Source organism: Cololabis saira, chromosome 10 (genome assembly GCF_033807715.1).
Source record: "Cololabis saira isolate AMF1-May2022 chromosome 10, fColSai1.1, whole genome shotgun sequence".
Taxonomy (NCBI): Eukaryota; Metazoa; Chordata; class Actinopteri; order Beloniformes; family Belonidae; genus Cololabis; species Cololabis saira.
Window position 1 is genome coordinate 5,371,539 of NC_084596.1, and position 13,317 is coordinate 5,384,855.

General features: G+C 43.5%; 2 protein-coding genes across 2 annotated transcripts; both read right to left on the bottom strand.

Annotated features, from left to right (window-relative positions):
* Positions 1-1,726: 1,726 nt before the first annotated feature.
* LOC133451759 (prisilkin-39-like) lies at positions 1,727-3,031 on the bottom strand. Its single transcript, XM_061730900.1, has 2 exons — positions 3,026-3,031; positions 1,727-2,899 (listed from the first exon to the last, which is right to left on the bottom strand). The coding sequence occupies exons 1-2, from the start codon at positions 3,029-3,031 to the stop codon at positions 1,727-1,729; spliced, it is 1,179 nt and encodes a 392-aa protein (XP_061586884.1).
* Positions 2,825-4,668, bottom strand: LOC133451760 (natterin-3-like). Its single transcript, XM_061730901.1, has 2 exons — positions 4,648-4,668; positions 2,825-4,252 (listed from the first exon to the last, which is right to left on the bottom strand). The coding sequence occupies exons 1-2, from the start codon at positions 4,666-4,668 to the stop codon at positions 3,197-3,199; spliced, it is 1,077 nt and encodes a 358-aa protein (XP_061586885.1). The 3' UTR covers positions 2,825-3,196.
* Positions 4,669-13,317: the final 8,649 nt, after the last annotated feature.

Here is a 13,317-nt window from a genome sequence, read left to right on the forward strand (position 1 = left end):
TCAGAAAAAGGAAAGAAAAAAATCCGACCTCTCTGACAGCTTTAATCCTGTAAAATCCTGTGTAGGATTGGAAGGGGGAAAAGAACCAATCAGATGCCTTCATTTTAAGCCCCGCCCACGCCCCCCTCTGTCCCATGTGTGCACTTGTCACGTCAAAAATCTTGTTGGAAAACTTCACACACTCGAGTCACGTTTGCTGAAGAATGACGCAGAAAACGAGAAAACGCAGCCAAAAATACCACCTCCCCAGTATGGGGGTCCGTGGGGTTGGAGGCGTCTCCATCCCGGCGAGGGCGGAGAGCGCCCGTGCGTGTGGCGGTGCGCTGCGGTGCCGTGCAGGCTCTGTTGCCACGGCTACGCCGTAGGGTACGCCGTAGCCTACGGTGTAGGGTACGCGGCGACACGCACCATTCTGCGTTGGTGTAACGCGGAACCATAAATCAGCCTTCAGTGTGTGCTCTGTGTGCTGTTCTGAACTTCTCTGTTGTGCTCATTTTGCTGGGACGTCGGTCCCTCCTCCGAGACACAACTTTTGCGGTATGCGTTCATTGTTGTGTCTAAAAATGATGCACAGTGCCCACCCAATCAGAAACGGTACAGATATTCTGTAATATATTTTTAGATTTACAAAAAAATTAAATTATAAAAAAATAATCCCCATAACTTTGATTGGGTGGGCAAGGACGCACGATTCGACTCCTGCAAATGCGCGTTCCCCAAAGTTTGTGGGAGCGCTGACAGGAGGGGGAGGAGGGGGTGGGGCTTAGAGGAGGTGCCACTTTCAAATCTTGCTAGGTCCAACATTAAAGACTATACCTTTAACTAACGTAAGTCGTTGACAGCTGTTCTGGCCCTCTTAAAGCTGCCTGACATGGCTAGAGGGATAAGCTGTGCGACCAACACTCAGACTTTAACGTTGGGGGAGCTAAATCGCAAGCTAGCTGCGGTTTTTGAACTAATTGGCAAGATGGAAAAGACCTTGGAGAAGTTGGAAGCTCAGCTTGGCATTGGAATTGACCACAAATTTGTCTAATTGGAGTCACCAATTTATGAACCAGAGACTTAAGGCAGATGTAAAATTACTGGAATCTGCCTGTCCAAAATACAATTGTTGATTCTACAATCTGACCTTGACAGGGCGGCTTGGCAGGCCGCTCCAGTCACAATCTCCCTGGAGGAATGAAAAACAAGATATTCTGCCCCCACTAACCTCCCTTCCCCTCAGGACACCTGAGGCAAAGTTCAAAGACTTACCGCTCACACACACTCACTTGTTGATAACCACACCCCCCTCATCTCAACGCCTTCCCCGGCTCCAGCTCCCCTCCTATCAGCCCCCCAACACAGTCTCCGGGTTTGAGCGCCACGAAGGCCACAGCCCCCCCCCCCCCCCCCCCCCCCCACCCCCCAGTAATAACTAATTAAAAAAACTCAAATTCATTGACAGTTCCACAGGACAAAGTACTTCTTTACATATTGGTGAAAGTAGGTTTTGTTCTCGGCAGGGAAAAGAAAAAAAAATATATATATATATGAGGGAATTTTAGCACATATCGTATAAACTTCCTGTTTGGGTCTCATGTGAACCCTGATCAAATTGATTTAGATTTAAATGTTTTAATGAGACTCTGGGTGTCACACCGTGGTGAGGTTGTCTTGTCCTGGGTTTGTTTTGTCCTGTCATTTCCTGTTTTATTTTGAAAAGTAATTCTCCTCTCGCTTCAGGTCACCTGCCCTTCCTCATGTGGCACCAGAACTTTGATCCATGTCCATAGCCATAGTAATCGCCATAGTAATCGCCATAGTAATCGCCATAGTAATCAACATAGTAATCGCCATAGTAATCACCATAGTAATCGCCATAGTAACCGCCATAGTAACCGCCATAGTAATCGCCATAGTAATCGCCATAGTAACCGCCATAGTAATCAACATAGTAATCAACATAGTAATCAACATAGTAATCAACATAGTAATCGCCATAGTAACCAACATAGTAATCAACATAGTAATCAACATAGTAATCGCCATAGTAATTGCCATAGTAATCAACATAGTAATCAACATAGTAATTGCCATAGTAATCAACATAGTAATCAACATAGTAATCAACATAGTAATCAACATAGTAATCAACATAGTAATCGCCATAGTAATCAACATAGTAATCAACATAGTAATCAACATAGTAATCAACATAGTAATCAACATAGTAATCAACATAGTAATCAACATAGTAATCAACATAGTAATTGCCATAGTAATCAACATAGTAATCAACATAGTAATCAACATAGTAATCAACATAGTAATCAACATAGTAATCAACATAGTAATCGCCATAGTAATCAACATAGTAATCAACATAGTAATCAACATAGTAATCAACATAGTAATCAACATAGTAATCAACATAGTAATCGCCATAGTAATTGCCATAGTAATCAACATAGTAATCAACATAGTAATCAACATAGTAACCAACATAGTAATCAACATAGTAACCAACATAGTAATCAACATAGTAATCAACATAGTAATCGCCATAGTAATCGCCATAGTAACCAACATAGTAATCGCCATAGTAATCAACATAGTAATCAACATAGTAATCAACATAGTAATCGCCATAGTAATTAACATAGTAATCAACATAGTAATCAACATAGTAATCGCCATAGTAACCAACATAGTAATCAACATAGTAATCGCCATAGTAACCAACATAGTAATCAACATAGTAATCAACATAGTAATCGCCATAGTAATCAACATAGTAATTGCCATAGTAATCGCCATAGTAATCGCCATAGTAACCGTCATAGTAATCGCCATAGTAATCACCATAGTAACCACCATAGTAATCACCATAGTAACCGCCATAGTAAGCCGTTGGTTCCTCGTGACGAGTGATTTTTTTGTCTGTTAACTTATACCCTAGCTTAGATTCATAGCCCTTTGTTTATTCCTCGTTAAAGAGTAATTTGTGTTTGCAACCAAATTATTTTATATAGACAGGTTTTGCCTCCATATGGAACGTTTTGTGTTTATTTGTTTCTTTTTATTAGTTATGTTTCCCTCCTCTTGGAGTGTTTATTGTTCTCTTTATAGTCAAAGTATAGTGTCTAGTTTTGTTCATAGCCATTTGTTTGTCACTCAGTCCGAGGTCTCCGGTGAATTCAATAAAAGCCTTTTGTTATCTCATTTCTCCATCTGAGTCCTGCTTTGTGTCTCGGCCTGACTCTGGGAACCTCCCAGCAGAGCAAGGTCTGGTGTCAGCTACAGGTTCGCACCGGTCCACTACAGCCTGGATATCTCCAATCTTGTTGCTGTGAAACATCCCAGAGACGACTGTGGATTTGGTTTCCCTGTCTCTGTAGTAACGATTCACTCGTGCGGTGAAAGGGATGTTGCTCTTGTACATAACACCCAGCATCTGGACTCTGCAGTGGTGGTTTGCTGGGGTGGTGAGTGTTGTAGAAATGGTGTTGGAGGACTCGTCTTTTATGGTCTGTCCTCTGGAGAACTGGAACGTCATGTCGGCACTGACTTCAACTTTGCTGGAGAAAATCTTGGGCAGTCCTCCTGTGAAGGTGGACCTGACTCCAAACCCAAAGGAGCCGTTGATGTCCCACCTTCTCTCTTCTGTGGTCGACTTCGAGATAGTCACTGTCTCAGTGACTGGCCTGCATTCGTTGTTGATGATGGTGGAGGTATGCATGTTCTCCGGAGGATAATGAAAGATTTCAGAATTGTTGGTCTGGTACTTGACTTCAAAGATGTGCTGGCTCTCAAACTCCTGGGAAATGGTTAGGACCTCGTAGTCTGTATATTGATATACAGAACCTATCCAAGGAAGAAGAAAAGCTCTGATTCTCTTGTCTACCATCCCGAGACCATACTTGTTCTTGCCTACATAGATATCCTCAGTGGAGCAGGTTCTGACTGAAAATTCTGGCACTAAACCATATGAAGCTGACTTCCACTCAACGACTTCAAAGTTGTCTACATTCACAAGAATCTCAAAGGAGGATGAGCGTTGCTCTTTCCCATCTTGAGGGTAGTTGCAGTAAGAACCCATGTCAGCGTTGTAGAAGCCGGCATGACACTTGTGTTTGCAGACAAAGTCAGTGCGTCTGGCATAGCTGTTCTCAATTGAGACCACTCCATTTGGAAGAGAACCGGTCCACTCCTTCCATTTCAGGTTGCTGTTGAAGTCGAAGGTGGAGGTCAGGCGACTCGCCTGCCTTTTCTGTCTGGACCGAAGTGTCGACAGAAGATGATGGAGAGTCATCGCCGGTACGTCAGCTTTTATTTCAGCAGCTGGTTCTGTCAGATCTCTGTTCACAGACGAGTCTGGAAGACACATGCAAAAAGATGCACATGCTGTAATCAAAGCGTTAAACACATTCAATTACAAAAATACACATCCATCCGAAGGGTATCTGTGACGGGGTTCCTGTTGTGCCATAAAAATGATGGCAAGCCGATTTGTTGGTGGTGGGTTTATTCTGTCCCTGCTTTCAAACTTGTGCTCATCAGTGCAAACCAACAAAAAACACTATTTACAAATATGTACAGGAGAGTATCCACTCTCAGGGTGATAGTCCAATTATTTCAATATCCTCTTTTCTTCACTTTTCACACCATCTCACTAGGGGAAATCATCAGCTCTCATGGGTTCTCCTACCGCTGCTATGCTGATGACACCCAGCTCTTCCTTTCCTTCCCACCTGGCAACACTTTCTGATGTCTCTTTATGGATGAAGGACCGTCAACTTCAGCTAAATCTGTCCAAAACTGAGTTTATTGTCTGTCCAGCCAGTCATTCCTCACCTCCTCAGATAAGCAGCTAGGTTCCACCACACTTGTGCCCACATCTTCTGCCAGGAATCTCGGTGTCATGTTAGACAGCCACCTGACCTTTAATGACCATGTTGCCTCGGTTTCCTGGTCTTGCCGATTCGCTCTTTACATCATCAGGAAAATCAGACCCTTCCTGACAGAACATACGACACAGCTCTTGGTTCAGGCTCTGGTCATATCACTTATTGACTACTGTAATTCCTTGTTGTTCGGCCTCCCTGCTGCTCAGTTAAACCTCTGTAGATTACCCACAATGCAGCAGCATGTTTGGTTTTCAACCAACCCAAGAGAGCTCATGTTGCTAATCTTCTGCACTGGCTTCCAGTTGCAGGATCAAGTTCAAAGCTCTGCTTCTGGCTACCAAACAATCACCCAAGTGGCTCCTGCCTACCTTCACTCTTTCATCCATTATTTCTACAACAATCTGAGTTGACCAAAGTGCTGTCCAGGCTAAAACCAGTCAAAATCCCAAAACAACAATGAAAAGAAACAAAACTATCAAGCAAAACAATACAAAATAAAAGTGTAAAAACAGAGCGAAGATTGAGGAAAGTTTGAGTCCTGCTGATATCAAATACATCAAATACCTCTAGGCAGACCAGCACAATCACACGTGTCAGTCAGAGGAGATGTAAAAGCAAATACATTCATAATCCCACTTTTTTCTCACCCTCTTCCTGGATGGCACCCATCATGGCGTCCGGGAGACTGACAGACGACAGAGGCAGCAGCAACAACACTGGCAGCTGTGAGGAACAAACAAATAAACTATTGGGAGGTGAAAGCTACAGGTGGATCAGCATCTGTAATCATGTGGACTCTGTTCTGCTGTAGTGAAGAGACGCCTGAGACGCTGTTGACTGGGATCTATGTTCCCCCCTCACCTGTGGAACTGTGGGTAGTGCAGTATCAGATGGAGTTATAAAGTTGATTGTTATATAATTATATAGTTGGTTATTATATAGTTATATAGTTGGTTGTTATATAGATAAAAGTTGATTGTTATATAGTTGATTGTTATATAATTTATAAAGTTGACTCTTATGTAGTTATATAGTTGGTTGTTATATAGTTATATAGTTGATTGTTATATAGTTTTATACCACGGACTGTGTGAATACTCGATTCTGATTGGCTGCCAGGTGTAGGTTAGAACTTATAACCTACACTTGGAAAAACAAGTTTGGTCAAATTGCCTGATAACTTTAATATCATTGCGGTGAATCAACTGCCTGGTGGTAACCACGGCAACGGAGATTCAGAAAAGAAGAACCGGCTACCGCAGGACGGCGACATGAGTGATTTTGTAATTTATTTTAATTTATTTGGTGAATTTAACTATTTTGATGACTGGGATGCAGAAGAGGAGAGGAAAGAAAATGAAAAGAAACCGGAGAAACGGCACAAGGAGGTGACGTAGCCTCTGGAGCACAGCTGTAGTATTCTCTCTGACGCTGGGCTGGAAACTGGCCAGATCATGTCGGTGACGGGTCATCGCTGTGAGAGAAGCCTGCAGGCTGACCAGCTCCATCAGTACAGGAGGAGTGACGAATATAGAGCAACATTTTCTCATTTCCCAAAGCTCTGGCAAGCAGTGGCGAGGATCGCAAGCCACAAAATTTAAACGAACAAGCGGCTGCAGACGAGAGATTCAATAGTCGCTCAGTCCCTCAGCTGTGGCTTGTTATAAAACAAATGATTTCAACTGAAAACACTTTAAGCATGAATAACTGATTTAATATTTATGTTTTTGGTATAAGTGGGATAATGCCCTTCGAGGTTTACATTATCATAAATATATGGACTTCGCGGAGGCAAACCGTCCGATGCAAAGCGGAGGACGGTTCACGTCTCCACGTCGTCCATATTTTAATGTTAATGGACACCTCATCGGGCATTATCCCTTACATATAGTTGATTCTTATATAGTTATATAGTTCATTCTTATATAGTTATATAGTTGATGTCACACAGTGGAGGGGTTGTCTTGCCTTGGGCCTTTTTGTCTTGTCATTCGTGTTTAATTTTGAAAGAAGTAACTCTCCTCTCGTTTCAGGTCACTTGCTCTTCCTCATGTGTCGCCGAGCTGATTGCCCTCCCTGATTCCTAATTGTGTTCACCTGCTCCCCATTACCCTCATGTGTTCATGTAGTCTGTGTCTCCCCTTGTCTTGTGCCAGTGTGTTTGTAACGTTCTCACTCGGGTGTAGATGACCCAAAGCTAAACGTTCAGCTAAACCTTTGTCCAGTTTCAATAAAAAATGATGACAGAGGCGTGGAGTGGCGTTTCATCAAGTATATTGAAGGTTGAACATGTAAAAGAGTGGTAAAAACTGCAACAGAAACATACAGAATTAAATTATAAGATGAACCAATGCTAATGGCTAGCTAAAAGATCGTTTTTTTATGCTAACAATGCTCCAATCAAATACACAAAGAAGCAACATTAGCAACAAAAGATACAAAAATAATTATCTGATATATCGAACTTAACTTACAGCATTGCTTGTACACAACTGAAATGGTGAGAAGAAGATAGAGCAGGAAAATAATGGCTGGTCTGACCGGAACCAAACCGGAAGTGACATCGCGAAACCGGAAGTAACATCGCGGTTCTTAAATCATCCCAAAACAACTAAATATTTAATTATACTGTACATACTTTGTTTCCCAACCCATCATTTGCCCGTCTACCACATATGTATATACAAAATGTCATTTAACATATTAAAATAACTGAAAAGTTAATATAATAGAAGAACACACAGGGTAACACAATTACAGGGCAACACACTCCCCGCCTGACCTGTTATGGTCACTCAGGATTACAGGTAAGCAATAGCAAAGACTCATCAGTCCTTAGGCAGAAGTAGAATGAGTTCTGCAATTGGTCTCAGAAAAGTTTTCACATTGCCTTGGTCTGTTGTCTTCAGCTCAACTTTTCTGACATGTCCATCTTTTCCAGGGAAGGTGGCAATAATCCTGGCCATGGGCCAACAGTTGCGGGCCGTCTGCTTGTCTCTGAGCAGGACGATATCCCCAACTTGAAGGTCTCTTCTAGTCGCTGTCCATTTTTGCCGCTGTTGCAGGGAAGGTAAGTATTCATGTTTCCAGCGTGTCCAGAATTGGTTTGCCAGAGCCTGCACGTGTCTCCATTTCTTTGTGTGTAGGTCCTTTTCTGTAAAGTCCCCAGGAGGAGGAGGGACCCCTGACCTGACCCCGTTGATGATGTCGTCCTCCTCCACATCCAAATCATCAGGAAGTGCAGATTCTGCAACTTTTGACTTCTTTTTCTTTCGGGGTTTTTTCACCACTTCTTCTCCATCGGTGGTCTGATCTCCTGTACGACCATTTAACAGGTTGACTTGGTCATCCTCCAGATCAATGGTGGCAGCTTTCTTCTTCTTCTTTTTTCTCTGTGGTGCTGCGTCCATCGTGCTGTCGAGGGTCAGGTTTTCTCCGATCTCGGAGGCCCTCCGGCTGCTCATGCCACCCATCTCCACTGAAGGGACAGGTTTGTCGTTATGCTTGGTGCCTTGTCTTGTTCCCTTAATGCCTATGAAATTTGGGCAAGGTTCGAACATAGAAGGCTGGCCACTGTCAAGCACATGAGTCTTGTATGTATTAACTGTTGGTCTGGGTACACTCCCCAGACAGACCTCTCCAATGACTACCCACCCTAAGTCCAGACGTTGGGCGAAGGTAGAGTTGTGTGGGCCGTTCACTTGCTGCCTGACCTTGTGAGCCCGTAGGACGTCTCTGCCGAGCAAGATGAGTATCTCTGCTTTAGGGTCCAGCTCTGGGATTTGTTGAGCGATGTGACGGAGGTGAGGCAGGTGTTTAACTGCACTTGGGGTAGGTATCTCACTCCGATTATTTGGGATGTCAGGACACTCGGTGAGTGGAGGGAGAGAGATGTGGACCTTTCCATCCAACGACTCCATTTGAAGTCCTTCTGCTTTCTTTCCAGATGTTTCGAATGTGCCAGAGCACGTTCTAAGACGGTAAGGGAAGATTTCACTCTCCACGCCAAAATGTTCAAAGAGCTCTGGTCGAGCTAAAGAGCGGTTGCTCTGGTCATCCATTATTACATAGGCCTTTATAGCCATGTCCTTTGACCCTTTGGGGTAGATCCTTGCGAGGCAAATTTTTGAGCAGGAGCGGCTCCACTGACCTGGACCACATATTTCTGTGCAGCTTGTGTTGACCTCTGTGTGACTGAAGCCCGCCTCGTCCACTTCAGTCTTTTTAGGACGTACTTCTTCCTCCCCGCCGTTCTCTTGTGATGCTGGAGGAGCCTTTCCGGTTGACTGAGGTGATGGGCCGGGATGCATGGCCGCATCGTGTCTGGTGCTGTCACACTCGGAGCATCTTACCTCGCTCTTGCAGTCTTTGGCAAGATGAGAAGTTGCAGAGCAGCATTTGAAACATATTCCTTTCTCCATGAGAAAGGCCTTTCGGTCGTCGAGTGACATGTTCCTGAAGGTTTTACACCTTTTGAGAGGGTGAGGTCTATTGCCGTGCAGCGGGCAGTTCTTACTTGGGTCAAGTTGAGTGGTGGAGAAATCAGTCTTGTTCACGTAGATGGCTTTATTGGTGTACTTCCCATCATATTTCTCTTGTCTTGTCTGGATTGTGGAGCAGCTTTGGTACATGAAGCTCAGGTCATTTCGTTTTTTGGCTTCGTGACTCACAAAGTCACAGAAATAGTGAAATGGAGGAAAGCGGCCGCTGTTTTGTTCTTTGAACCGCGTTCCAGATGTCAACCACTTCTCCTGCAGCTGATATGGGAGCTTCTCCAGAATTGGTCCGATCCCACGGGAAGTGTCCAGATATGCAAGGCCCGTGAGGTACCCATCCTCCTTGGCACCTTGGATCTCCTGTAGCAGGTCCCCAAGCTGGCGTAGCTTCAAGAAGTCTTTGACTGAAAACCTGGGAAAGTCCTCTAGCCTCTGAAAAAGGGACTTCTCCAGGATTTCAGGGGCAGCATAGCACTCACAGAGTCTCTCCCATGCTTTCATTAAAGCAAGACTGGGATTGTTAACGTGTACAGACCTGATGCGTGTCACGTGTTCTCTGGATTCCTTCCCAAGCCATCTGGTCATAAGATCCAACTCTTGGATTGCTGTCAGGCTAGCTTCTCGGGTTGCACTGATGAAGGACGAGTACCAAGCGCGATAATTTTCCGGCTTATCATCAAACTGGTACAGACCTGAGCTGACTAAGTCTCGTCGTGCCAGATACTGTGCCAATGACTCTATTGGATTTGGTATGCTAGCTGGCTGGATGTATGGGGGGAAATGTACAGGCGTATTTGTATATACGTTAGGTGTTATAGCTTCAGGCTTAATCTGGGCTTTGCTAGAATCAGGTACATTGGGTTGAGGTAACGATGTCCTTATCTGGTTACTAGGTGCAGGTGGGTTTGCTCGAGGTGAGTACATGTTATCATCTTTCTTCTGGTTAGATTGAGACTGATGTGAGATGTCTCCCAAAAGTAGGTTTGGTCCTGATCTCGCTGTTACATAGCTGTGGAGGGGTTTGACATCAGGTGAGTGATCGACGGGCTGTGGCGATGATTGTTGTGAGGGACAGAGACTTTTTATCTCGATCTGATCCTGCACATAACCATGTGTTCGCTCCGTTTTGGCCCTTTCTGATTCTGCTCGTTCTGATTTATTTTCCACAACCTCAGATATCACAGTACTCTGCGCCATTTCCATTATTTGTGCTTCTACAGTAGCTGCTTCTGCTTCCTTTTGCAGTGATAACACTTCCAATTGTGTTTCTAGTCTGGTTGTTTCCACCTTTATTTCTGCCTCTCTGACAGCCTTTTCCATTTTTAATTTAGCCTCCTGGGCGGCGTATGAGGCTCTCACCTTGGCAGCCTCTGCTTTGGCCCGAGCCCGGGCGACACTCCCAGATGAGGTTGACGTGTTGCTCATCGTCATGGAACTCCTGCTTCTATGCGATGACATCTTGCCAAGTCAGAGTGAAAGTTTGCTTTTTTACTGTAACGTTCTCACTCGGGTGTAGATGACCCAAAGCTAAACGTTCAGCTAAACCTTTGTCCAGTTTCAATAAAAAATTATGACAGAGGCGTGGAGTGGCGTTTCATCAAGTATATTGAAGGTTGAACATGTAAAAGAGTGGTAAAAACTGCTACAGAAACATACAGAATTAAATTATAAGATGAACCAATGCTAATGGCTAGCTAAAAGATTGTTTTTTTATGCTAACAATGCTCCAATCAAATACACAAAGAAGCAACATTAGCAACAAAAGATACAAAAATAATTATCTGATATATCGAACTTAACTTACAGCATTGCTTGTACACAACTGAAATGGTGAGAAGAAGATAGAGCAGGAAAATAACGGCTGGTCTGACCGGAACCAAACCGGAAGTGACATCGCGAAACCGGAAGTAACATCGCGGTTCTTAAATCATCCCAAAACAACTAAATATTTAATTATACTGTACATACTTTGTTTCCCAACCCATCATTTGCCCGTCTACCACATATGTATATACAAAATGTCATTTAACATATTAAAATAACTGAAAAGTTAATATAATAGAAGAACACACAGGGTAACACAATTACAGGGCAACACAGTGTTCGTCTTTGTTCATGTGCGTTCACCCCAGCCGTCTTCACAGTTTTGGATCACAGTTGTTGCCACAGTTATTATCAGTTTCCTCCTAGTGAGAGATTTTTTGTTGTATTATATCCTAGTGGAACTTTCTAGTTAATTTTTGCCTAGCCTTTTGTTTCCTCCATGTGGAGTGATTTTGAGTTTTGGTATTGATTAACCCTGCTTCTTCCTGAAGAAGTACGTCATAGAAAATATTTCATAGCCTGCTTTTTTTCTCAGCCTTGGGATTAAACCAGAATTTCTATTAAAGACTCTGATACCTTGCATCTGTGTCCTGTGTATAAGCCTGTCCTGACAGTTGATTGTTATATACTTATATAGTTGATTTTTATATAGTTATATAGTTGATATATATCTTCTTGCCATATACCTGCACTTTTATCCTTCTTTTGCACAGGTTAAACTTTGTTGATATTTTAAAAGGCGTGAAGAACAAATTCAGTTTTATCTATATAGCGTCTATTACGATACAAGTTGTCTCCAAGATCTTTCTAGAGACCAGAACATGACCCCGATCAATTATTACATAATCAACGGCAGATAAAAACTCCCCTTTAAGAGGGAAGAAACCTGGACCAGGACCTGGATCACAAGGGGGAGCCTCCTGCAGACCAGCCCGCTAAAGGAAGAAACAAATCTGAAGCCGATCAGTTCACTTCTTTTGTAGTTTTTTTTTTATTTCTAGCCACAACCATCCTGGTCTGTGTGAGATAAAGAAGCAGACCTACCATCATCATCCTGTTCTCCTGCTGATATCTGGTTCCAGGAACCTTAGTGATGGTCCAGCATCCAAGGGTACTGGATCCTGTGATGCAGCTTTGAGCGAACCATCAGCTTTTATATCGTTTCTCTCTGTGACACTAATGAAGGTGGAGTTTTAGATGATCAGGTCAGGAAGAATTCATGATGGACCACATGACCTCCATCTGTTACAGTTTGTTGAACAAACAAAACATTTCCTGGAATCTTCAGGTGAGTTATCACACCACCTCTCCTCGTGTTCCTTCTCTGGTGGTTTCCATCGAGTTTCACTTCCTCATAAACAGTTACTGTAAGTTAAACAGTGATCACATTTAGCCTCAGGTGGTTCGGTTTGGTCCAATCCACGAATCTGTCCACCAGTTCCCGTGTACTCCCCCTCCTCTCCCCCACGTATACACCCGGCAACAGCCATCATCCCAGGGTTTCTGTGGGTGGCATGAATCACTGTTGTACTGGAAGTCAGTGATGTATAAGGTGTACAGAAACTGAGAAAGAATGGCCCCCTGAGGACCTCCAGTATCACTAACCACCACATCAGACAGAACTAGTGTAGTCCCGATCGATCGGGCCAGATCACGTCATTTTCAAAACATCGGTCAAAAAAGTATCGGCACATATGTTACGGGTCCCAATGGTGAGGACTGTGGTGACAAATATGTTTACCTGTAAAAAGCAGGTGGAGTGCGGAGCAATTAAAGCTCTGTTCTCCGCCAGATCATTTCTGAAGTGACCGAGGCAGGTGCACCTCCTTTACCGAACCCCGGAACCTCTGGAGCGACCACACCGTTCCGCCCCACTGCTTCCCAGTATAAAACGTTCTCCTTCACAACGGTTATTAGACATCAAAATTCCCCTTAACACAAAATCACTGTCTTCAACAGGTAGTACTCAAAACTCTCAAATAAAATCAAAACTCCCAAACGTACTTAGGAATGTTTGGTTCGTCACTTATGTCAGTTGTACTTGATTACAGCTATTCCCTTCTAACAAATGCATATGGGATAAAGAAATGGTGAATATAGAAACTGGA